Source organism: Chiloscyllium punctatum, chromosome 49, assembly GCF_047496795.1.
Source record: "Chiloscyllium punctatum isolate Juve2018m chromosome 49, sChiPun1.3, whole genome shotgun sequence".
Lineage (NCBI taxonomy): Eukaryota > Metazoa > Chordata > Chondrichthyes > Orectolobiformes > Hemiscylliidae > Chiloscyllium > Chiloscyllium punctatum.
The window spans coordinates 58,835,375-58,862,596 of record NC_092787.1 but is presented as its reverse complement, the minus strand read 5'-3'; the positions used below and the strand labels follow the sequence as shown (position 1 = coordinate 58,862,596).

At 40.3% G+C, this 27,222-nt stretch overlaps 1 protein-coding gene across 2 annotated transcripts in view; it reads right to left on the bottom strand.

Annotated features, from left to right (window-relative positions):
* Positions 1-7,367: 7,367 nt before the first annotated feature.
* The window catches only part of slc31a2 (solute carrier family 31 member 2), a 28,235-nt gene continuing 8,380 nt past the window's right edge, over positions 7,368-27,222 (bottom strand). The window contains exons 2-4 of one of the 2 annotated variants that reach the window (XM_072565548.1): positions 19,534-19,600; positions 17,251-17,431; positions 7,368-11,471 (exon numbers count right to left, since the gene is read on the bottom strand). In XM_072565548.1, coding sequence (XP_072421649.1) covers positions 11,303-11,471; positions 17,251-17,431; positions 19,534-19,600 — 417 coding nt within the window. In that variant the 3' untranslated portion in view covers positions 7,368-11,302. Of the gene's footprint in view, positions 11,472-17,250; positions 17,432-19,533; positions 19,601-25,877; positions 27,047-27,222 lie in introns of those variants that run through there. The other variant, XR_011956024.1, reaches the window with a different exon arrangement.

Here is a 27,222-nt window from a genome sequence, read left to right as displayed (position 1 = left end):
AACCCCCTGCCCAGGCCATAGCTCTGAGGTTGGCTGGTCCCTGAATTGGCGTTAGGCCGAATCCAGCATGAAGATCCATCAAGAGCAGGTCAGCACAACCAAACGATCCTCCAACATCCAATCATGATCCAGCGATGATCTCTTCACTAGCTCTGATGACTCGCAACTCGACACCTGTCCTGATAAGAACAGACACTTGATCTTAGCCGAGCAGTACACATCCGCTGCAGCGAACCCACAGCATCCCAACAAGCGACAGCATGCATACCTTTTTTTTTATTTCAAAAATATACTTTATTCATAGATGATTTGATGGTCTGTACATTGGATCATGCCATACATATGTCTATATTTACAAACACAGATTCGACTTTATCCTTGTCCTTTACAATCCTGTGCATTTTTTCAATCTTGTATATATACATATATTTGGCTGAGGCGTCAGCAGAGCCCAAAAAAAACGTCTGTATGGGCCCCCTGTTCTTCTTTAGGCAGGCCGATCTTACACGGTGGTCTTTCCCCACCGCGCCTTGGCAGCAGCAGCTGCCCCAAGCTTCAGCGCGTCCCTCAACATGTAGTCCTGGACCTTGGAATGTGCCAGTCTGCAGCACTCGGTCGGGGTCAACTCCTTCAGCTGGAAGATCAACAGGTTTCGGACCGCCCAGAGAGCGTCCTTCACCGAGTTGATGATCCTCCAGGCGCAGTTAATGTTCATCTCGGTGTGAGTCCCGGGGAACAGGCCGTAGAGCACGGAGTCCCGCGTCACGGCGCTGCTCGGGACGAACCTCGACAAGCACCACTGCATTCCTCTCCAGACTTCCTCTGCATAGGCACATTCCAGAAGGAGGTGTGTGACAGTCTCGTCCCCCCCGCAGCCACTTCGAGGGCAGCGTGCGGTGCGGCAGAGAGTCCGGGCGTGCATAAAGGATCTCACGGGCAGAGCCCTTCTCACCACCAGCCAAGCCACGTCTTGGTGCTTGTTGGAAAGTTCTGGCAATGAGGCATTCTGCCAAATGGCTTTGACAGTCTGCTCAGGGAACCGCTCGACAGGATCCGCCCTCTCCTTTTCCCGAAGGGTCTCAAGGACGCTACGTGCTGACCACTTCCTGATGGACTTGTGGTCAAAGGTGTTTTTCCTCATAAATTTCTCCACGAAAGACAGGTGATACGGAACGATCCAACTACTCTGAGCGTTCCGCGGCAGCGAGGCCAGGCCCATCCTTCGCAACACCGGGGACAGGTAGAACCTCAGTACGTAGTGACACTTGGTGTTTGCGTACCGGGGATCCACGCACAGCTTGATGCAGCCACACACAAAGGTGGCCATCAGGGTGAGGGTGGCATTGGGCGTGTTTTTTCCCCCATTGCACCGGTCTTTGTACATTGAGTCTCTTCGGACCCGGTCCATCTTTGATCTCCAAATGAATTGGAAGATGGCCCGGGTGACTGCGGCGGCACAGGTCCTGGGGATAGGCCAGACCTGTGCCACATATAGCAATACTGAGAGTACCTCACACCTGATGACCAGGTTTTTTCCCGCGATGGAGAGCGACCGTTGCCCCCATCTGCCTAGTTTCTGTCTCATCTTCCTGATCCGCTCCTCCCAGGTCTTGGCGCACGCCACAGCCCCCCCGAACCAAATACCCAGCACCTTCAGGTGGTCAGTCCTGACAGTGAAGGGGATAGAGGATTGGTCGGCCCAGTTCCCGAAGAGCATGGCCTCGCTCTTGCCTCGGTTTACCTTGGCCCCCGAGGCCCGTTCGAACTGGTCGCAGATGCACACGAGTCTGTGCACGGACAGCGGATCCGAGCAGAAAACAGCGACGTCATCCATGTACAGGGAGGCCTTAACCTGCAGGCCCCCGCTGCCAGGAATAGTCACCCCTCTCAGGCTCGCATCCTTCCTGATGGATTCGGCAAATGGCTCTATGCAACACACAAACAAGGCGGGTGAGAGGGGGCATCCCTGCCTGACTCCAGATCTTACAGGGAAGCTATCTGATTCCCACCCATTGATTGAGACTGCACTGACAATGTTGGTGTAGAGCAGTCTGATCCAATTTCCGATTCCCTCCCCAAAGCCCATTTTGGAGAGGACATCCCTCATATATGTATGCGATATCCTGTAAAAGGCTTTCTCCTGGTCCAGGCTGATGAGGCAGGTGTCCAATCCTCTGTCCTGCATGTAGGCGATCGTATCCCTGAGGAGTGCGAGACTCTCAGAGATCTTCCTGCCCGGTACAGCACAGGTTTGGTCCGGGTGGATCACCGATCCCAGAGCAGACCTGACCCGGTTGGCGATGACCTTTGACAAGATTTTGTAGTCTGCATTTAACAGTGAGATCGGTCTCCAATTTCTAATTTCCTCCCTCTCCCCCTTCCGCTTGTAGACGAGGGTGATGATGTCTTTCCTCATGGATTCACTCATGGTACCTGCCTGAAGCATACTGACATACACCTCCAGCAGGTCCTGGCCGATCAAGTCCCAAAGAGCGGAATAAACCTCGACCGGTAAGCCGTCGCTTCCGGGAGTTTTATTCTTTTCGAAGGACTCCAGGGCCTTGGTCAGTTCATCCAGAGATAGCGGCTGGTCCAGCCTCTCTCGTGTTCCGTCATCTAGGACCTCCGTGATAGAGGACAGGAACGACTGGGAGGCCGCGCTGTCGGTCGGCTTCGAGTCATACAGGCTGGCGTAGAAGGATTTGCTGATCCTCATGACGTCAGCCTGAGATGACGTTACCGAGCCATCTTCTTTCTTCAGGCTGCTGAGCACGGAGCTCTCTTTGTGCACCTTCTGGAAGAAGAAACGTGAGCACGTCTCGTCCTGCTCCACCGAGCGGACCCTGGACCGGAAGATTATCCTGGAGGCCTCCGAGGCAAAGAGCGAGGCTTGCTGGCCCTTCACCTCCTTGAGGTCCTCCGTGACATCGACCCCCATCGTCTGCAACAAGCGACAGCATGCATACCAGGCAGCAGAGCTCAGAGCACTGCAAACGTGTTTGCTCTGGATTACCTTGGAATTCAGTACCTTCCACTCATCCACCCTGCCATCACTATCATTGTGATTTAATGTATTGATTAATTCCTTGCTCTTTATACATTGGTGTTTTTGTATTTAAACAATTACAATAATGTCAGTCTTATTCTTAAACTATTGTGAAAAACTAGAGATCAATCAACAAACTGAAGACCTTTCTTTTTTGTTAAAGACTAAAAATATTCACCAATCAGCTGCTTTGCTTGCACATGCATCATATTATGTTAGGTTTCTTAATTGTGCCTTTTTATCCTCTCCCATTCACCTCTCGCTCTGAAGAATTTATTCCTTGCAGTAAACCTTATTTAAAGAACTTCTGACCTTCTTTCACTGAATTCCTACTCTGAACCAAATTCCCAGTTTCACTCAGTCATCCTTCATCTCTCTCAGAGGAAGTCTCTGTTCACGTCGAAAGTGCTCCTTACTCCATCTAACCCCACGCTCTGCCAACCTGGCAGCACCTGTCAGTCCTTGTCAACCTGATATATGTCCATTCCCCTGTCTACCTCGGACTGGTAACCCTCTCCCTATCACACTTACACACTTCACTAGTCTAACACCCTCTGGAGCAGGTAACACCTTCTATCTGTCATGCTCCTCCATTATATCCTCACCCATAACTGGACTCTCAACCCTTGACATATCCTAAGCACTTCTTCACCTGCTTGGCATTCTACCCAACTGGTGGGTTACCTTCCCAACCACTTTGCAACTGCCCACCCCCAAATTACATTACAAATTTGTTCCTTTGTAAGAGCTATTGAAGTGGTTGACTGTACGACTGGAAATGTAAATCTCAGAACATGGCACTCTGCAGCATAGTGGAGCTTGGTTCTACAAAGTTTTTCATTTCTGGATTTATGGATTCCTGAACTAGTTCATACGTGGAATCCCATCCAAGAATTGATATTGCAGAAGACTTCTGTAGTAAGTGACATGAAGGTGGCACCCTGGGACACAACTACTGATAACTAGTTCTTTATGAATAAACAATAATATTCATAAAGGTCTAGAGCACAGAAAAAGGCTCTTTGGACTGCTGAATCCACAAAACAAACACCTAACTGTTCTAATCCCATTATCTAGCACTTTGCCCATAACCTTCAATAATATCAACAAAAACACAGGATTTTATGTTCTTTTACCACATGTGCCTTTTACAGTTGATGAAAAGTTGCTGTCATTACTCAATCTACACATTAATGAAACAATCCTTTAATTAGGTTATTGTACACTTGAGGGGCGAAGAAAGTAAGAGGTCATTACAGAATAATCAGATCTCTGCTTACATTGGAATTCTGGCTTGGTTGTGTTACTATGGGTTAGACTAGGTCAGAAGTCACATGACACCTGATTATAGTCCAACAGGTTTATTTGAGATGACAAGCTTTCGGAGCACTACCCCGCTTCAAGTGACTTCATTTAATGAGGTGGCCATGCTCCAAAATCTTGTGATTTCAAAGAAACCCATTAGACCCTCACCTGGTGTCACCTGACGTCTGAACTTGGGCACCCCAGTCCAATACTGGCATCTCCATATCATGGATTAGACTAGATCAGGTGGTTCTTCAGACAGTGGACTGCTTCCCTTTTCCATTTCATTTATCTCATTTTGCAGCATTGGAGATGGAGGTTTGAGAGTCATTCCTCAACTGCAGCCATGTTATGATGCTGGAGATGCTTGAAAGATTAAGCATAATCATGAAAACATGCAAAATATTATAATTTTAAACGCAAAGTCCTTTTTTTCTGCTGCACGGTGGCTCAGTGGTTAGCACTGCTACTTTACAGCACCAGGGTCCAGTTTCGATTCCAGCCTCGGGCAACTGTGGTGTGGAGTTTACACGTTCTCCCAGTGTCTGCGTGGGTTTCCTCCCACAGTCCAAAGATGTGCAGGTCAGATGAATTGACCATGCTAAGTTGCCCATACTGCTAGGTACATTAGTCAGAGGGAAATGGATCGGTGTGGACTTGTTGGGCCGAAGGGCCTGTTTCCACACTGTAGGGAATCTAATCTAAAAAAAACCTCATGTTCCAAAATGTAATTGAATCATTTACCTCAGAAGGGTTGGGCACTTATTTGGCGCTAATAACTTTAATGGTCTTTAATAGTCCAATGTTTTACCAGTGCCTCTGACTTAATATCACACCATCAAAAAAGATTGCTTTATTTCAGAAAGGAAATACACCCAATAAGTTCACTAACAAAATTGTAAGATTGGCTTTGATTATGTTTATTTTTCTGCTTTCTGAACCAAAGTACTTTCCTGTTTGGAAAACAAGTAAGCACAGGCATGTACTGTAAGTCTAATCTTGACAGGAATAGTTTCAGATGCTCAGAATTTCCTCTTCCCACTGCCCAGCAGCCAGAGCAAAAACAGTTTTAAAATGACTTGCATGACACCACAAGACCCAACATGAATGTAGATTCTTTCAATACAATCACTGCATGTGACAAACTATTATTTTCTGCATTTTTATTGAATCTGAAATGCATTCAGAAAACTTTGAAATCATTTTTGTGACAAGGAGTGCTAAGAATATGAAGGTAAAATCTAAATATTTGGCATGCATTGAGAAAGGCTGAACAGTTTTCTGATTTCATCACATTTAGGTTTTGTTAACTAGAAAATACAAATCATATAAAGAGACTGGAAGTCACTTTGGAACTATACTATCATGATACTAATGGTTTTATCATAGGAACACTACCTCTAGATGGCAGAAGCAATATGCAGGAGCAGAAGAACCACCTGAACAGTACTATGTCACTGTGTCACAGAGCTGTCTTCAATGCAGAAGAGTGGCCCATTCAGCAAAGTGATAGCAGTTACTGCTATATTGGGAGGGAAGACCTCCGTGCTATAAACACTAGCTCTAGTTGTTAATGCAGCCAGCAACTGCAACCCCTCTCTTATCCACTGTGTGGAGCTGTCCAGTTGCACTTCCCAAAGGCCAGCACTACGGGTCATTCTGCTATAATGCAATACAGTGTAGTTGCATTCCTCTGCAATCCCTGCACTACAGAAAATCACACTATGGAAAACAGTTAAAGAAAAGTACAAGATCGCTATAGAATATCACTATATCCATTCAGTAGAAATTATTTGGAGATGACTGAGTTGGACTGGGGGGGGCTACAAAAATTAAAAATCACAACACCAGGTTATAGTCCAACAGGTTTATTTGGAAGCACTAGCTTTTCAGAGCGCTGCACTTTCATCAGGTGGTTGTGGAGTATAAGATGGTAAGACACAGAATTTACAGCAAAAGTTTACATTGTGATGTAACTGAAATTATATATTGAAAAAGACCTGGATTGTTTGTTAAGTCTCTCGTCTTTTCAAATGAACATGTTGGTTTCAGTTCTTTCATATGAAAATCACAGAACTTTTTTAAAGTTGCATTCTCAACTTTAACGATCCGTGTCATGTCGGCCCAGATAATGCATTTAAGGTCTGAGGTGCCCGTGTGAGACTGTCTGTGCTACAATGTTCAGACTGATTCAAATCTAAGGAATGGATTTACAGAATCTTACATGGATTCATGCAGTTTTTCAGCAAAATAAAATGTAATTCTGCAAGTACAAATTCACCCCACAAAATTGTGTGCACGTGCTCATGTGGATGTGTGCGTGTGTGTGTGTGGGGGTGGGGGCTGGTGAGTGGGTTTAGAGTGTCTGAATGAGTGTGTGAGTGTAAAGGGGTATGAGTCTGTGAGAGGGTGAGTCAGTCAACCGGGACCTTGTGTTCATGTCACACTTCAGGTGACCCCACTACACACACACACACACACACACACACACTTACCTAATTAGACTCTCTCTCATACGCTCTCACACACACACACTCCCAACACACTCACGCACCCTCTCACAGACTCATACCCTTTACACTCAAACTCGCCCACATACACAACACTCCCATACATACACAGGCACTCATAACCCAAACCCATACACACACCCACAGGCATGCACACACAAGTTTGTGGGGTGAATTTGTACTTGCAGAATTACATTTTTTTATTGCTCAAAAACTGCATGTATTCATGTAAGATTCTGTAAATGCGTTTTTCAGATTAGAATCAGTCTGACCATTGTGGCACAGTCAGTCTCACACGGGCACCTCAGAGCTTAAATGCATTATCTGGGCCTACATGACACCAATTGTTAAAGTTCACTTGAGAATGTAACTTTAAAAAAGTTCTGCGATTTTCATATGAAAGAACTGAGACCAACATGTTCATTTGAAAAGATGAGAGACTTTACAAACAATCCATGTCTTTTTCGATACATAATTTCAGTTACATCACATTGTAAGCTCGTGCTATAAAGTCTGTGTCCTACGACCTGATACTCCACAACCACCTGATGAGGGAGTAGCAGAGCGTCGGAGGTTCAGGGGTGACCTTATAAAGGTTCACAAAATTATGAAGGATATGGATAGGATAAATTGACAAAATCTTTTCCCTGGGGTGGGGGCAGTCCAGAACTAAAGGGCATAGATTTAGGGTGAGATGGGAAAGATATAAAAGAGACCTAAGGGGCAACTTAGGGTGGTACGTGTGTGAAATGAGCTGCCAGAGGATGGGGTGGAGCCTGGTACAATTGCAACATTTCGAAAGGCATTTGGATGGGTATATGAATAGGAAGGGTTTGGAGGGATATGGGCCGGGTGCTGGCAGGTGGGACGAGATTGGGTTGGGGTATCTGGTCGGCATGGACGGGTTGGACCGAAGGGTCTGTTTCCATGCTGTACATCTCTATGACTCTAATTCATCAATAGTGTTATAGCCAATTCGAATTAACGAAACGCGTATTATACCAGAAGACCTGTACAATATTTTGTCCTGCTTCTGGCCTGTTAGCATGTGTAGGTAGCCACTATAACAGTCATCTTTGCACTTGGGACAATTATTCCATATGTAACCATTTGAGTACTCGACTGCCTGTAGTTCTGAACCTTTATTCTACATAAAAAGGTAGCTGCATGATGGTTCTTTGGTAAAATAGTTGTATTTGTTTAAGGTAGCAATATTCCACTTAATTTGACATTCATGATTTCATGGCACAGTGGGTAAAATACATACAATACAATTGCGCAAACTGCGACCCAATGTTTTGTCCTTGATCTAGGTACACTGGTTAAATAAAGATTAATCACGAGCTTTATCTTGCAGAATGGAGCCAATTTTTAATTACTAGCTTCAGAAAAAGCACTAAGGCACTGGGTTTCTTTTTTTAAAAAGACTCTGATGTGTTTACTGATAATTTATATTAAGATTGATGCATTTAAACTTGACCTTGAAAAGCCAAATACATTTATATGTAGTTTTTCTGTAAATGACTATGGCAGTTGAAGCCCTACTTGATCAAGCCTAGTTCCCACCACACTTGCATAGGAACAAATGGTTCATCGTTACATCTTTCAAAATACAGTTTTTTTTGGCAAGACTGTTAGCAAAAGGATTTGTGCTGCTTCCACCTACCTTTTTAAACATTGAATTTATGCATTTTTAAATAATACCATTTCCTTTCTTCTAATGCAACATTTCTTTTCAATACAATGTCACAAAACAATGAAAAGTACACTATCCATGAAAAAATGTTGATCTTTTTCCATTGCTATTTACAAATGCAAGCACTACTGAGTTTCATTTAGTGTAAATTATCTCACCACAATGAAAACAATGCAGCATTTTCCAAAATTTTCTCTTTCAAATGAAAACACATTGTACTGAAAATATTCCTGCTTGACACATGTGCTATGACATATCTCTAAAGCAGGTGGGACCTGAAGCCATGTCTTCTAGCCCAGAAGCAGGGATACTGCCCCAGAAGAGCCCTTTGGTTGTGCAGTCTAGGGTTAGAGAACATAGCCTAAACATTAGAAACGACATTTTTGAAGTGAAGTTGGTAAACACGTCCACACATGCACACAATGTTAGAACCATGAAAGTCTTGTCCACAGATGTAATGTTAAATTTTATTAATTTTGCTCTGTGATTTTTTTTGTTTTAATTGCTCATTAACTAAAAGTATTTAAGGCATATGAGATAAAGGAATCTTACGAAGTTTGTCAAATGTTCAACCATGTTCTCACTGACGGACAAATTACACAATGAGCTAATCCTGTTATGTCTAGAAACCTTAGTCAGGAATTCTAATGCTTAAAAGTGTTAAAATTATGCATATATTTGGGCAACTTTATCATTCTAAGTGCAACAAGAATTTGAAGTCATAGCTTAATGTATTGTAAACTTTGCGTAAATTGTTTGCATCTTTTAAGATGTGGTGAAAGCAAAATGCGTCATATGCTTCTCACAATTTGGTACTATCCTAACTCTAGTTAAGAATGTTCTTGGATAACAGCAAATGGAAGATTAAGCAGACTGCAATAATTGAGTAGGTTAAACTATTAGAGAAGATTAATTCTGCAGAAACAGTGGAAATATTTTGTTAGAATTACCCACTGACTTAAATCTCTAGCTCATTTGGAATTCACCCTGATTCGCCCTGGTAACACGGTTATCCCATTAAGAGATTAATAAGTGAAATTAGAGGGAGAGGAAAGAATGGCTGAGTTAATATATTTTGAAGAAGAGGTTCTTCATGTTCAGCTGATTTTTCAGATGCAGAATTTAAAAGAACGATATTCATTTTTGATTCTGAATGTAATATTTTAACAATGTGGACATCACTAGTGTTTAGACTTTAATCTTTGCTCATCTGTTTGCTAAATTACAATGCTCATAACTACAAGACCATTTAATATCATTTATGTTTGAGAACTCAAATGATTACTCAACACATTCAGGAATTTTTGATTTGGTTTAGCTATAGTTAAATTCCAGCATGAGCTTTATTTTATTATGAATCTTAATAAAATAATCCTTGTGTTTAAAAGTACAATATATGCAATTCCAGGTCTGTGAATTCTTGTTGCTTACCTGTCTGTGTTGATATATAGGTCTAAGGGATGTGTCACCATGAATTTAGGAGAAGAAGAGTTTGCAATGGAAAGATGTGTTTTGTCCTTATCTACACACATGCAAACAAATAAACCACTTCACAGGAGATGCAATAGCATTATGCCATTATCACTGTGCTGTTGATCCAGAGAGCCAGGTAATATTCTGGGGACCTATGTTTTAATCATCCATGGTGAAATCATTGAATACTTAAGAGTGTAGAAGCAGTCCATTCAGTCCATTGAGTCCATACTGACTTTCCAAACAGCATCCCACCCCGAACCACTTCCCTATCCGATCCCTGTAAACCCTGCATTTCCCAAGGTTAATCCACCTAAACTGAACAGCTTTGGACTGTGGGAGGAAACCAGAGCACCCAGAGGAAACCTACAGGGGAACATGCAAACTCCACACAGACAGTGACCAGAGGGTGGAATTGAACCCAGGTCCCTGGCACGATGAGGCAGAAATGCTAATCACTGAGCTACCACGCTGCATCATGCATGGAATGTGACTTCAATAATTTTTTAAAACTCTGGAATTAAGAGTCTCCTTATACCCTTAAATCTATTGTCAACTGTCAGAAAAACTCATCAGGACACATTGACGCGTGTCTTTTATGGTGTGGCCCGGACAGTGACACCCTCACTCCACAAATGAATTTTAAAAAACCGCAGCTGCAATGATCTAACACCATGAACAAATGTGTGGAACTGTACTGAAGCTCAAATATTTCCACATACATTAATAATCTTCAGGCAAGAAACTTTGTGTTCAATCTGTTTCAAGTAGCTTTGATCAAATTGATGGTGCTTCACTGACTTTTTCAGTCATTATTATTTTATAATACAAATGTCGTTTCAGGTCATTTGGTCGAGATATTCACAGTTTTCTACCACTTTTGACCAAATTTATAATTAGCAGCACATTTTAACAGCAAGTTATAAAAAGTCAATATTTTTGATTGGTGCAAGTTAAATTTTTTTTGATGTTTGGTTTAATAAAGTGTATTTGTATTCAGTAGAGCATCTGTATTAACACCTTTTTGGACAGTCACCCAATGCATTAAATAGAAAACAGTATTAAAAATTGCAGAAAGATGTAAGTATGCAGAACAATCATCCCTGGAAGGCTTTTATATGGATTCTATGTAAAATTGTGGTATGAAGAAGACAAGTTTTTTCTGAAGGCTATTGAAGATGAAGATCCAGTCCATCTGTTTCTCACAGATCTTCTCCGCAATGTGGCTGTTTCTGTTCTGAAACAAGAGTTGCAGGAGTACACCATTGCTAATTAACAAGTCTTGATCAATGGGTATGCCACAAAATACCCAATTCCAGCTCCAGCGATTACACTTAGGAAGACCCATACATTGTAGGACATGGCACAAAGCATCAAAAAGTAGCTGAGGACAACCTGGATAATGTGCAAAACAGACTGGAGTACATGAACCCATATCCACCTGCAATATTCAATAACAATTAAGGTAGAGTTATGTTAATATTTTTGCATGTTTTTTAAAGGCACTACTAGTAGTAATAAGCTCTTTCCAATTCTCATGCTGTATTGCATTTAAATACTACTTGGCACCAATTTTCTAGGCTACGTCTGTTCATTGATTTGAATCTTGTTGCTTCCTAATTGCATATAAACATGAAGGTGGCAAGAGTTCAGTCTGATGTGGCTAGGATTGTGCATCTGACTTAAATATCCTTCTGTTTCAAATATTGATGATCAAAAGGTGAAATCAAATTTTTTTTAGGCAATTATACACAATAGTCATGAAAAGTCTATGCATTAGAAATAGCCAATTGATTTCACCAGGGTTTTGTGATGGTAAAATGATACAGTACCATGGATTGAGGAGAATTACCTGCGACAGTTGGATAGGAAACAAAACAACTGTGTTGCCGTTCCCACTTAATCAGCATGGCCTCACGACAGAGATTCAAGTCACAATCCATCAGCATCACCAGTTGACAACATTCAGGGTTTGAAACATACATTTTGACAACAGATACTATCAGAGACACAATGATGCCAATCAGACCTACCTGAATATTGAATAACAAGCAGTTCAAAATTGTAGAGAGGAGTTCTTCTACTAAAGAAATTCTAAAATCATGATTACATTCGCCATTTCACTTTCTACAACATGGGGGACCTTTTGTTTGTGTAACATATCTACTGGCTGTTTGAGCGCAGAGGGCAATGTTTCGGGGACTGGCCCCATTCTTGTTAAATGTTGATTCATCACACGCTGTACCAAGGCACACATCAGTGGGGATGCTGAAAGGATGCTTCTCCTAGTGAAAGAGACTAGAACACAGTTTATAAATAGGTCTCTCATTTAAGCAGGAAATGAAAAGCAATGTTTTCTGATTGTTGAGAGATTTTGGAACTCTAATATTGGTGGAGTTTAGGTGATTCAATATTATAATACTACAGGTAAATAGATTTGACTAACATTGGTATTAGTGACTAGATTAGAGTGGCGCTGGAAAAGCATAGCCAGTCAGGCAGCATCCGAGGAGCAAGAAAATTGACGTTTTGAGCAAAAGCCCTTCAGTCCTGATGAAGGGCTTTTGCCTGAAACATCGATTTTCCTGCTCCTTGGATGCTGCCTGACCTGCTGTGTTTTTCCAGCACTACTCTAATCTAGACTCTGATTTCCAGCATCTGCAGTCCTCACTTTTGCCATTGGTATTAGTGAGTATCAGGAGTAAGCCTGAAGATGAAAGTGAGGTCACAATTAGATTAGCCATGATCATCTTGAATGGAAGAGTAGGCTCAAGGGAGGGAAAGGCTAGATTTGTAAGTTTCAATCCAGTGGGGATCATGCCAAGTTCCTTGTTTTCCTGTCAGGGTTCATTCCTCTGATCTCTGTCTAGTGATAGCTGCTGGTCATGCATCTGTGTGGACAATTGTTGAATGCACATTAAGCTCAGTTATGATGTGCGCCTTGTTCAGTAACCAACGGATCCTTGCCATCTGAAATATAGGGGCATTGACAACCATAAGGGAAGTGAGGAATGAAGTAAAAACAATTTCAGCCCATGAGAGCTCATTTTTCCAGCATTGTTACTCTTGTATCTTATGATGCACGAAAAGTAGTATCTTGATTGAGGTACCGAAGGATGCCAACCATCTACAGAATCTCATTATAGTGAGGACCAATGCTTTGAGGAGGTGAGCAACAGAAAATCGTGATGTAGGTGAAAAACTGTTGCATAAACATAACCTGAATAAACATACTGAAACCTAAAGTTAAAGGTCTTATTATACAAGCTGTGGAAAGCCACATTACTTAACAGCAAAATGCCCAAACTTGTTATGCAGTTAGGGCATTCTTTAATTGTTTGATGTCATTTTTGGGCAGACCCAGAGACTTACTTCCAAAGTTTTTTCTATTTGCTTAATTTCATAATTGAATCACGTCTCCATTTAATTACTAAGTATGTTTCTCCTCTACTCTAAATCCCACATGCTGAGTTTAAACTGGTATGTATGTTTTTATTTCTACTGAGCCAGGAAATAAACTGTTCCCTTTGTCTCTGATAAAGTTGAATTGTTCTTATGGTTGTTTTAACTTTAATAATATGACTATATATTGGTAAGTTGTGCTAGCTGCCCGACAAAGAAGCTCAGATAAAATAGTGACAGATTTTTGTGAAACTTTATTGAAAATCACACTCTTTGCATTGCAAAATATTGACAACACAGTAGTTCCTGAGTTAGATCAGAAACATGCTTATGTTTTGAATCCAACCATAGCTCCTGATACTTTTAAATTTGAAAACCCAATGGAAAAGTCTCTGTGCAGGACACTGACAATATTGAAAGAAAGAAAGGAGTTCAATCAAGTTGTGGAACTTGTGCAATGATGTAGGATAAGCATAGGTAGAATCATAGAATTCCTCCAGTGCAAAACAGGCCATTTGACCCAGCAAGTCTCCACCAACCCTGTGAACAGCATCCCACTCAGACCCAGACCCTTGCACTATATCTTTGTTAACCCTGCATTTCCCATGGCTAATGCACCTACCTTACACATCCCTGTATACCATGCAATTTAGCCTTGCCAATCCACCTACTCTGTAAATCCTTGGACTGTGGAAACCAGTGCATCTAGCAGAAACCCATACAGACCTTGGGAGAATGTGGTACCTGAGGATGTGAGACAACAGTACTAATCACCCACAAGAGGTGAAAGAATATTTGCTTGTTTTCTTTTATATATTGGTGACCTTGGGTTATCAAGATATTGTCATCATTCAAGGATAAGTTTATTTTTCTCTCTTGCCCAACCATCCACATCTCTATAGATATGACCTCATCAAAAAACATTCTTGATCACCTAGCTCTCACTAAGTTCCAGTAACCCCCCAACCCATACCCCAGCCCGTTCACTATGTTCACTGACAGTCATTGGCTCCTGGTCCAACAACACCTCTACTTGATTTTTTTTTTGTCTTTTCTCCTTCCCTTGCTCTTTCCCACTCACTCAAGCATTTTGCTCTTTTAAATCATGCCTCTTACATGCTCAATTTTTATCCTTCTACTGATAATATTCATGTTGAGTTATCTCCAGTGTCCTAATTAATATTTATCCCTCAATCACTATATGAGATGATTTGATGAATTCTATAATGCAGTTTGTGAGGAATTTGCTGTGCATAAATTGTTGCATGTCCTGTATTAAAATATCAACCATATTGCAGAAGGCAACATGTTTTTGCACATTCTGAGGTTATCAAATCCACTAATAATGCAAGTCTTCCTTTCTCATCCTAAACCCATCTGGTTGTCATTTGCTGTCTCACAACAAGAACAACTTGTATTTATACAACACCTTTAAATGCAATGGAAATTTATTACTAGTACATGAAGTTTTATAGTTATTAGAAAGGATGACCAGAAGTATGAATAAGTAGCTGGGTTGTTGTGAGGATTTTTTTTAATAGAAGAAAAACTATGGTAGACAGAAACGAAAGAAAAAGGTTAAGGAAGGACTGCCAGAGCTTTGGAACTCAATACTTTGGCTGCCAATGGGGGAATGTGTTTAAGGGCCACAATCAAAGATATCATGTCATTTGACAGAGATGGAGGAAGTTACTGCAATAGGAAGGATTTAGGTCAGAGGAAATTATAAACCAGGCAAGAGTTTTAAAATCACTGCATTGCTTAACCAGGAGTCGATGTAGTCAGAGAGGATAGAACGGCGAAGGAACCTTGTCACAGTTAGGATGTGCAGTGCAGAGTTTTGGACAGTGGAAAATTAAAAGCTGATACTAACTGCTTTGCAATAGTTGATTCCAGAGGCAAAACTGCCTTTTTAATGTGCTCTCTTAAAAAAAACATATTTGAGAATAATTTCTAATAGTCCTGTGAGACACCTTAGCATGTTGACTATTTGACAGGTGCTACATAAATACAATTGTAAGATGGAAATATAGGTTCTTAAGTAACCTGCCCTGACATGATTTGCCACGGCTCCATGGCAGATGGAGCTTGAAACATTTCTACCGTGCCACATGATCCTCTATAACAGCAGATTTGCAGTCCCTACTTAAACTGTGTACTGGCCACTGTATCATGAAGCTAATTGGGGTAGACCTGGCAAGTCTTTTGAAACCAGTGCTCCTCTGTTATGTACCCAGCATATGTTTTACTCAACTGACTTTCAAAAGACTAGTGTAAGAAGAGGAAGTCGTGTGAAATTGTTGAATGTGATAATGAAGACGTTTATAAAGCAGCCTTTTCAGGAGCCCATTGCTTGTGTTTTCTGGACAAGTCAAAGTGAGTGATGATATAACAGGTGAGGATGTTATATAGACATTGTGTCAAGGAGTGAAGTGCATTTGATTTATTCTAGATGGATTTTAGTAAGGCTTTTAACAAAGTCCCATAACACAAACCAATCAGAAAACTTCATGGTATTCCTCAAAAAAGCCACCAGCTGGAACCAAAGTTGATTCTAGTAGCAGGAAGGACAAGGTAATGGTCAATGAGTCTTTTGTAGTTAGAAGGCTATTTCCAATTGAGTTCCACAGGGCCCTTCACTAAGATGCTTGATGCTTGATCTGTGTCAATGATGTAGATTTAAATGGGGTTGGGGACCCAATTAAGTTTGCAGATGACATAAAAATTATTTGTGTAGGGTGAGAAATATGAGTTCAGGAAGAAATCAAATGAATGGTCTAGTGGGGAAATGGGTGGCAAATGGAATTCAATCTCCAAACTGAGGTGTAATGCATTTAGGGAAGGGTAAATCTGTCTAGGGCTATGCAATGATGCACTGACAAGTGCTGAGTAACAGACACCTTGAAGTGCATAGCCACAGTTTCCTGAAGGTATCAGGACAGATATTTAAGGTGGTTAAGAAGACCTATTGGATACTTTCCTTTACTATCTAACCCATAGAATATAAGAGCATACAGCTTATCCTCGAACAGAATAAAACACTTGCTTTGCCACAGCAAGGTGATTGTTCGGTTCAGGTAACTACATTACAAGAATCATCTCTTCACTGCAGCGGGTACAAAGATTTTCAAGAATGTTGCTAGAAATGGAAAATGTCATCTTGAAGGCAAGATTGGATAGTCTAGGGCTCATTTATTTGTAACAGAATAAACTGAAGGAAGATTTAACTGACATTTTTAAAATGGAGCTGCTTGATTCCAGTGTATCAAAAGGAACTATTTCAGTTAGCAAAGAGCTCAATGATAAGGGGGAGAGATTTAGAATAGTTGGCAGAAGGATTAGACGGGATTAGAAAGGATAATTTTTCAGATCAAGGGTAGGGAGAGTTTTTAATAGAACTAGAAGCTCTCATCATGTATTAAAACTACTTCAGTTTTAGTACTTTCAATGCTCACCCAAGAGCTGAACAGCCTAAAAACTGAAAAGTGCGATTAGTGTGGAGAACTCTTTCAGCCAACTTGAGTACGATGGGCCAAATGGCCTCCTGGGGTGCCAATTTTCTGCGATTCTATACAGAAGTATTGAGCTTGTTGGGTGTCATATTGTTCCTAGCATTCCTGAGTTTAATTTTGTTCATGTATTTACCATGTGAAAAATGATTTCACAACAAAGAGTCTGTCATTACAATTAAACCGAGAGAAAGAACATGAATCACCTCACAAGATGAAAGGTAGAAATTACCATGGGTGTCCGCTTGCATCTAAAATGCGAACAGAACTAATAATAATAAAGAAATAGATCAAAGAATAACCAATCACCTTTTACAGGAGGTTTTCTGAGAGTTTGGATTTATAGGTAACGTCTCTGCTGTTTCATCTTGAGGGTTAGGTGGTGCTGCCACCAGATCCAATATTTTCTTGTCCAGTTTCACTGTTTCCACTTTTAGCATTTCATATAAAACTGTCATAAGGAGAACAATCACCACTGTCAGCACCATTCCTTCAAGTAAAAAGGAAAGGTTTAGTCAATGACACAATGAATTTTCGGTGCCAAGTTCAAAACAAGACACAAAGGAATTACTGGCTAAAAGCAGAATTGTGATTACTGTATACAATTGGGTCTAATTAAGAGAAACACTCCAATTAACACTTAAAAATAAATTTTCATAGTTCAGGCAGTCGCTGACTTGGGAATATCCAACTGACAAACAAGATCCCATACAGGCGTGAATTAATATTTATTTAAGATCTGATCTGCAAATAGTTGCTTGTACTTAAGAATAGCTATTTTGTATTGTGCTATATTGTGTTCTGAACTGCATATGAATCAACTTACAGATGTTCTCAAGAATGGAATCCATTAGTAACCCAGTAGATAGGCTAGTGATTGATATGCAGCCAAAAACCTTTAGAGGTCCCTATTCCATCAACGTTGACTTGTTCTACATCAGCTAATTGCTCTACCATTGACTGTTTGCTTTCAGCTATCAAAGCCTGAGATGGCACGTTTTTCTCTCTAACTATCATCCTCCTTTAAGTCAAAGTTATTTGAAATAAAAACCTGTTGGACTAAAACCAGGTGTCATGTGATTTTTGACCCTGTTCACCCCAGTACAGTACTGGCACCTCCACATCATACCCTCCTTTGAGACACTCCTTCAAACCCAAATCTTTGACAAGTTTTTAGTCTTTAGTTTTATCTCTGCCATACGTTGCTCAATGTTAAATGTTGTTTGACCTTTTCATTGAAGATGCTATGTAAATGCAAGTGCATTGACTTGAAACATTCTCTTAGTTTTATGGCTATCCTAATTGGATACGTTTGCAGCTGGGGTGTGGTGAGTTATAGCTAGCCACCTAATTGAATTAACACAGAATTTGTTTGAATTACTAACACATTATGAAGTTAATTTTATATATTCTACCAATTCAGTACTGCATGATAAAGCAAACATACTTGATAATAATGAATTACCTGCACGTCATTAAATGAAATTGTTATTTCCATTAAGTCAGCTGCAAGTTATGAAATTACACTTTTTGTCTATCTTTTCCACAATTAGTGAATTTAATGTCACCATATTGCCTTCATTTCTTCTCTTCAATTCTATTACATTTCTGGCTTTCTCAGGAAAATAGTGTAACCTTCTCAAATCTGTCCATTTACAAATATAACCAGACCACAAAAGTCAAAGCAGGAGTCACACTGGAAATGACTGTACAGGAATGAGTATGGTTAAGAACTACATTGATGTTGCATAGAAAATTTTAAGCATCGAGCATATTCAATGGTAAAATTTCAATTACTAAAATTAGTTTGCTTAATGCCTTTTCCCTCTGTGCACAAATTGCAATGCCTATACCATGCATAAATAACTTGAGGTGAAATCAGACACTTTCTCGTCCGCCAATTGTTTAACTTTATTTAGCCATTGAAAATACAAGTCTTTTTCCCTACAATGGTTTATGGGCCGGACAATTAGTATCCGGGTGGAATTGATATTGAATGGAATATCCCACAAGGCATAAGATAATATTGCAACTACAGAACAATATTTGCAAATGGTGAAGTGCCACTGACTTCTCAGAAGAGAAAATAAAGGAGTGGGGTGTGCCCAGGTGTTAACCATGGCTCAATAGTACACTCCCTTCTGAGTCAGAATGTTGTTGGCTCAAGTCCCAGGACAGAGAACAAAATATGCTTTCCAGTAAGAGAGGGAGTAACACTACTGGGCACGAAACCCTTAAAGTAAGGTCCTGTCTCCCTGCCATTTAGACATAAATCATTCCATGACACTATTTTTGAAAGATCATCTGGTCATTGTCAGATTACTATTTCTGGAGTTTAGCTATGTGTAGATTGGCTATCATGTTTTCTACATTATATCAGTGCTTACATTTGAAAAGGATTTCATTGACTCTGAAGCACTTTGGGACACTCAAGTCACGAAAGCTGCAATAATATGCACTATGTTTCTTTAATGAAGCATATAAAACCAATGCAAATCCATAAAATGTACAATAAAAAACTTGCAGAACATGGAGGTAAAACAAATAGTTTATGTTCAAATACTGCCTTTTTGCAATGAGTAAATTCAGTACCTGCTACAGAGTGAATATTCCAGAAGTCAAATAATAGTACCACCTGATCAGATGCGAAGAAATACATCTGCAATGCATAAGAAAAGGTGAAACTCAATTTGTAAAACTAAAAGTAAATTTTATGTGAGGTGTATATTTTCACAGACATCACATCAGAGGGCCCAAATTTGCACTAACTAAAATGTGAAAGACAGTTCTGAATGACATCTGTGCAGAACTAATTCCATGCTATGCACCAGGCTTTCAAACTACTAATGTCAGACAGATGGAGAGACATGGCTGTTTGTGCGATATTTGTTTCTCTGATATACTCCTACACCTGACCAATTCTCTTGAAATGGTATTCAACATGACTGGTGCTCAGCTTCCCAGCATACCATTGGGGGCTTTTTTTGTGCTGTGGGAATGGCTGTACCTCTGTGCCAGAAGGCCTGGGTTTCAAGTCCCACATGCACTGGAGGAATGTAATAATATTACTGAACAAGTTAATTAGAAACTGTCTACCGTAGAGCTGAAGGAACACATGTGCTATTTGTCCTTCAAATAGCTAGGTGCCTATTCAATGCCTGTAAGCATATGCATCTGTGTGACGATTTCCTCTAATGGGATTTGTATATTATGGAAAGAGCAAACTAATTCAAGGCAAAAATAGCTAAAACAAAAAAAATTAGCCAGAAAGCAAAATATACTTGGTAAGATGGCAACTAAATTTAAAGGCATTGACCAAATTTCATTTCTTTCAAAGTCTTTGGCATAGTACCTTTGATTATTTAAGCCCACACTCCTTCCCATACGCTGGGCAAAGCCAAATGACCAATGAATGTGTCAAATCAGTAGCAAAATGACCATGCTTTTGCATGGTTAGCTTGAATTAGCCATCCCAGAACTTTCTCTAACATCTTCAAGCTCTGGTGAAAGATCATGGATCGAAAATATTAACACTATTTCTTTCTCTGATCTATCTAGTTTGCTGTATATTTACAGCAGTTACTTTAGGCTTCCAACACCAACAATATTTTTTTCTGGAAATAAATTGGTATTTGGCAGTCTTCAAGATTAAAATTTCAACAATGAAAATAAACTTGAATTTATTTAATAACATCACCAAAAAAAATGTTTCTAAAACAATTGCAGCTTGTTGCACCTTTAATACAATAAAATGTCCCATGGCACTTCATGGCAACATTACACAACAATAATGACAGCGCTGGAAGGAGGTACTGAAGCAGATGAGCAAAACATAAGCCAAAGTAGCATCTTACTGGGAGGAAAGTGAGCAAGAAAAGTATGGAGATTTATGTAAGGAATTCCAGACTTTAGGCTTGGATATGCGAAAGTGAGGACTGCAGATGCTGGAGATTAGAGTCAAGAGTGTGGTGCTGGAAAAGCACAGCAGGTCCGGCAGCATCCAAGGAGTAGGATAGTCGATGTTTCGGGCAAAAAGCCCTTCAGGAATGAGGATGATAAAATAGTTACAGAGTAAGTGATTGTGTTGGGGTATTGGCACCGGGTGATTAATCCAGAGATCTAACTTTCACGATAGCGGATGGTGAAATTTGAATTTAAAGTCTAATGAACCATTGTCAATTGCCATATCATCTTCCAGGAAAGGAAATCTGCCATCCTTTCTTGGACAGGCCTATGTGTGACTCCTGGCCCACGGCGGTGGGTTTGACTCTTAACTGTCCTCTGAAATGGCCTAGAAAGTCACTCAGTCTCAAAAATAGGAAGGAAACCTGGCACCAACCCCAATGCTGAAAACAATTGCTTCCTAACATCTGCCAAAATTACGAGTTCTCTCTGAGGAGTCAAGAAACACCCTGATATTGTATGCAGTATGACTGCATCCCAGACAACACTACTGCCATCGCTGGGTATGTCCTGACCACTGCAGCAGAGGTGGTGGGCATAGTAGTCTATAGGAGGGAATTTCCCCAGAACTGCTCAACATTGACTCAGTACCATGATGAAGTGCCTGGATATCACATCAAATATGATAAAGGAAACCTGCTGTTTACCACATGCCACTATCCCACACTTGCATCCTACCCCTACCACCAAGCTGATCAGTACTGCTCCATTTTGTTCAATAATTGAAGAAAGAACTGTAGCTACCAAAGGTGTACAGTGTACCCTTGTTGGGAACGTCCATGTCCATCACCAAGAGTGGCACAGCAGCACCAATATTGGCTGAACTGGTCAAGTCTAACAAAAAAAAGCTGCAGGTGCTGAAGGAACGGACCAAAGGGAAAAGCATCTTGACCTCACCCTAACTGATTAGCTTACTACAGATGTCAACAGTGTCAGTAATCACCACCTTGTGGAGATGGAGTCTCACCTTCACATTTGACAATCTCCTCCATTATACTCTGTGGCATAATCGCCATACTAAATCTAATAAATTTCATAAGATCTAGCAGTCCAAGACTGAGCATCCATAAGGTGCTGTTGGTATCAGCTGGAGCAGAATTACACTCTACTACAATCTGCAATCTCATGGCCTGGTCCACTCCCTTCTCTACCACATCAGTCCCACATTTTATGGAGTATGGCTTCAAGGAGCCCGAGTACATGAGATCCAATGGTAATGAGTGGGAAATGCTGCACTGTTTGGGGTTATCCCTCGGACAAAGGGACATAGTCATGGTTGTTAAGAGGTGCCTTATGATGATAATTTAGTGGAGACTTAGTTTAAAGTAGCTTGTAGGGCATCAACCAACAGTGACTGTTTTCCCAATAGTGTCTATTTATATAGGGTGTGTTCATTTTACTTGTAAATAATTGCACCAATGAAGCAAAATTACTGTTTACTTGTCAAGATGTTTCTTGTTAAACTTGACTTGATGGTTATCCTCATCAACACTGGATCATTTCATACTTCAACTAACCCACACACAAAGGCTAGACCAGCAATGGTGATGATTGAAATCAGATGCTCAAGAAGCCAGAGGATTAGGGGAGTGGAGGTAGCTCAGAGGTTTTGGGGGGCTAGAGCAGATTAGAAGTGGAAAGGGGCAAGACCATGGAGCTATTTGAAATAAATAATGAAAATATACAAACCAAGTAACAGATTAACCAGGACTCAGGAGTGGAGTTAGATTATGTTATGGCAATAGAAATAGGTGGTGTTAAGTGTTCCTGTGAATATTGGATGGGAAAGTCATCTGTGCCACCAAGGTTATGAACTGCTTGGTTCAATATCAGGTGCCAGGAAGCAAAATGAATCAATGACTAGGGAGTAGAGTTTCTGTACTGAAACCAACACAACAACAGATTCAATCTTCTCAATACCTTGTTGCAGGAAATTTCAACTCAAGTACTAGATTTCAGATAAGCAGCCTGATAATCATACATAGTGAAGGGTTAAAAATGATTGCAGTGAGCTAGAACTGAATGGCATCACCATTCATGTGGAAACTGTGGTTTTTGAATTTTCCCACAAGAGGACACATCCTTTCCACATGCACCATCAAGAGCTTAGGATCTTGTATGTTTCTAAACAAGTCACCCCTTACTAGTGTAAACTCCAGTGAACACAAGTTTAGACTATCCAAACTTTCCTCAAAGGTCTATTTCAAGCATTAGCCTAATAAATGTTTGTGAACTGCTTCCCTTCCACTTACATCTGTCTTTAAGTGTTCTTAAATTTGTGATGTAACAAATATGGAAATGAACAGGAGGTTGGTGATTTGGCAGCGGTGTGCAATGTAGTGGATCAATGTTTTTGTGAGTGTGAAGTATTGGTAGTAGCTTTGAAGGAGAGGAGGACTCGTGCAGAAAGAGATTTATTAAGATTATCAGTTAGCATGAGAGTGACAGAAGGATGGCTGTTTATCATGATGACGTAAAGACAGCCATAGCTCAGTACAGTGGAAATGACTTTGATAAAATGTGACCATTTAATACTTAATATTGTAACTTATAATAGAGGAACGAAGTAGCTTCCCCTCGGATTCCTCTTGAGTTTGCTTTGTTCATGTAACGTAGAAGTAAAAACAAATTGTTAGTCATAAGGACATTGTCACCTCGCCAGAGAGAAAAAAAATCATAATTAGGAAGTATTAACCAAACATGGAAAATTAAACGTATCCAAAATTTAATAAAGTAACAGGAATAATTCTGCACTGTGAACTCATTATATTCAGATGTTGGATTGATTAGTCTCTATATTTTAATTTTAGAGAGGTATTGCATATTTGCTCAATTAAATGAGATGCTTTCCATGCAGAAAGAATATTGTATTATACCGAATTACTATATGTCAACTGGCAGCCTGGCACAGTGATAATGCCACAGAAAAAACCATTCCAACAGTTCATTTCATAATCTTGATTCATAAGGCTAGAAATTTGAAATAAAGATTCCAAGGATAGTGAAAAACAACTTGAAGAATCTTTTTCCTGCCAATAAGGAGGTATTGAGTTGATCTTTGGCTGTCATCATTCGTTGTCCTTTAATCATTGGATGATGTCTCCTTAAGTAACAGGTTTCTGCCACTGGCCTTTGTATGACAATTGTCAACTCTCAGCTCTTTGATTCTGTAAGACAACACTACCTCAAATCAAACAAGAATCCAAGTGTTTTTGTAGTAACTACATATATATGAACAAAAATTGGGAACAGGAGTGGTCCACTTGGCTTCTCAATTCTGCTCTGCCATTCAAAAAGGTTATGAGATCAACATAACTACACATTCTTGTATACCTGATAACTTTTCAACCACTTGTTTAACAAGAATCTATCCACCATTGCCTTGAAGGCATTCAAAGACCCTGCTCACACCACGTTATTGAGAAAGAGAATTCTGAAGACTCATGACCCTGAGAGCTGGAGAAATGCAAGTTGTCTTAAATTGGTCAATCTTATTTTTAAACAGTAAACATTAGAGGAAGAGATTCCTCTAGAGAGGAAATATACTTTACACATCTCCGTTATTAAGATCCCTTTGGATTTTATATTTCAATCAAGTCACCTTAAATTCCAATGCACATAAGCCTAACCTGTCCAAACCTTTCTTATAAAACAACCTATCCATTCTAGGTTTTAGTTTAATAAACATTCCCGATCTGCTTCCAACACACTTACATACTTAGTCCTTTGAATAAGGAGACCAATACTATGACATACTATTCAAGATGTGATCTTCCTTATGCCCTTTATAACTGAATCATAACCTTGGTTCTGTATTTAATATCCATTGCTAGCTTTCCTAATTACCTGCTGTACCTGTTCACTAACCTTTTGCAGTTCATGCATTAGCGCACCCAAATCCCTCTGTATCTCAGCATTGTGCACTCTTGCACCATTTACATAATGTGCTCTTCTTAATAGTATTCCTACCAAATTGGACAATTTCACATTCTTCCACAATAATCCAATTGCCAAACCTTTGCACACTCACTTATTCAATTGATATCTCCTTGTAGCCTCTTTATATCCCATTCAAAGTGTAATTTTCTCTATTTGTTGCATCTTCATGTCCTCCTCTGGAACTCTGGCAGGTTGAGAGTTAATAAATGGAACCTGGCAGAGGAAATGCTTTGCAAAATTTCAGACAGTGTTCAGCATTGCAGCTGATATTCAAGTAGTTGGCCTCGAGAAGGAACTACCATTTGGCCAAAGGTTATCCCATTGAATCTGAGGAGTAAACAGGATATATGCAGCAAGACACAGCTACTCTCTCTCATTCCTTGCAGAAACAATAATGGGAGCCAGGAAGCAGGTCCTCTGCTCTTCATCTCAGTCATGGATAATACATCGTAAAAGAAGTGACAACAGTAAAATGGCATGATGTATGACTAGCTTTAAACATTTTATTAAACTTTATCATGTAGAATACCAATTTGTACTGAATTTGTATCAAACATGAAAGCCATGAAATCTGTCAAAGCATTGGTTCCCATATTCGTAGGAACTGTGAGTATGCTGAAAGTTCTCCAGTTTTTGGCTTTCTGCCCGACCTGTGCAGTTGAAATCCAATGGCCCATTGCCATTAATGCATGTTATTGCACTGATCATGCAATACCACTTTAGCTGCAATTCTGCTATAAATATTTCTAATTGTGGAAATCCACAACTTTCCCAATTATTTACACGTTTTATATGACCCATTGATCAAAGCTATTGTCTTCACAGGCTACTGGCACCCTTGCTTATTATTGACATCCTGAAGCAGCATTTCAGATATCTTAGGATGTTGTGTGTAACATTTGACCTCTATTCTATAATTTATTTACTGATTCCAAGTCGTAGGAAACCAAAGAACCAAGTGGCCCTTTACGTGACTAAGACACACCCCCTGCTGCTCCTTGGAATTCTCTCTGTGAGATCCTCTGTCCCTGCACTGTTCTCTGACCCTTTAAGATGATCTTTCATGAAATTCAGATCTACAGCCAAAGATGGGTCAAATTTGTGACGATACCGTTTCGGATAAATGATCATTCAGATAAATGAAGATTGATAGAAAGAGGAGTTTTAAGGCACAGGAAGGGCAAGGTCACTAGAATTGGCCAAATAGTCTTGGTTTTTGTAGTGATTGGAATGAGGTGGATCTTATTGTCTATGAGATCCTTGATTAGTGTTGTTAATCTGGGCTAATCAAGAAGCCCTGACTGACAGATATAAACAGGGGATTCAGAGAGTCTCTTAGCTTCAGGACTGACTCTAAACCAGCTGGTCACAGCTGTGCACATGTAAATAGAGACTGACTTGTGTGACAACATACTAGCATCTGTGCCACTATTTCAGTTTTTCTCTGTTTACAGTAGTGGCTGCAATCATAGCCATTCCACTGGGAGTTATATGTACTAGTGTTGACCAGACCACGACATTAATGTTTATAACGATTGACCACATATCACTTTCCAATCAACCCTCTCCAGTGATAAGAATTAGACAACAGGCCTTCAGAAATTGAGGCTGAAGTTCTTTTAAACAAATTGGTATCAAGATCGAACTAACTCTCCTTCTTCCCCTAATATCTGCAGAACAGATACCTGTACCACTGTATCAGTAAATCATTATTACCTGACCTTTTCTGGACAGAAGCTGAAACTGGAACTTGGGATATCACTAGTGTCTGTCAGGGTGTAACCCATTGTTAACCAGTCCCCTTGGAGACAGTTCTTCAAGCTAGGAGCTTGCACTGAGTGTTGCAAACATGACACTCTCCAACAAGGCTGAAAGCAAACATTAGTGACAACTAGAGACTGTTCACTGGTTAATCACAAATGTTGTTCAAGTTTATTTTAAGGTTTTAAAAACATGGTTGAAATGTCATGCTGGACGAATAGAATTTAACTTTGTTTATAGAAAGGATAAAACTGGTTCTGAATACTTTAAACAACCAATACCACGCCCCAACCCATGGAATCATAGAATGGCTACGGTTTGGAAGGTAACCATTCAGCCCGTTTCATCCATGCCAGCTCTCTGCTGAAGTAACTTAGTCAAGCCTACATTGCTCACTCCAGCCATCTGTCTCCCGTCCACTTTCTCTTCTTTTTATAGAGATCTACAGCACAGAGAAAAGGTCATTTAACACATTGCACCTGTGCTAGTAAAAAAATAGCTACCTCACTGAAATAACTCCACAGAGACCAGTATTCCCCTCCACTTTCTTTCAGGTGAATGCTTTGTGGCCATTGGTTCAAATCTCACTGACAGCTAGTGGAATTTAAGGTCAATTAA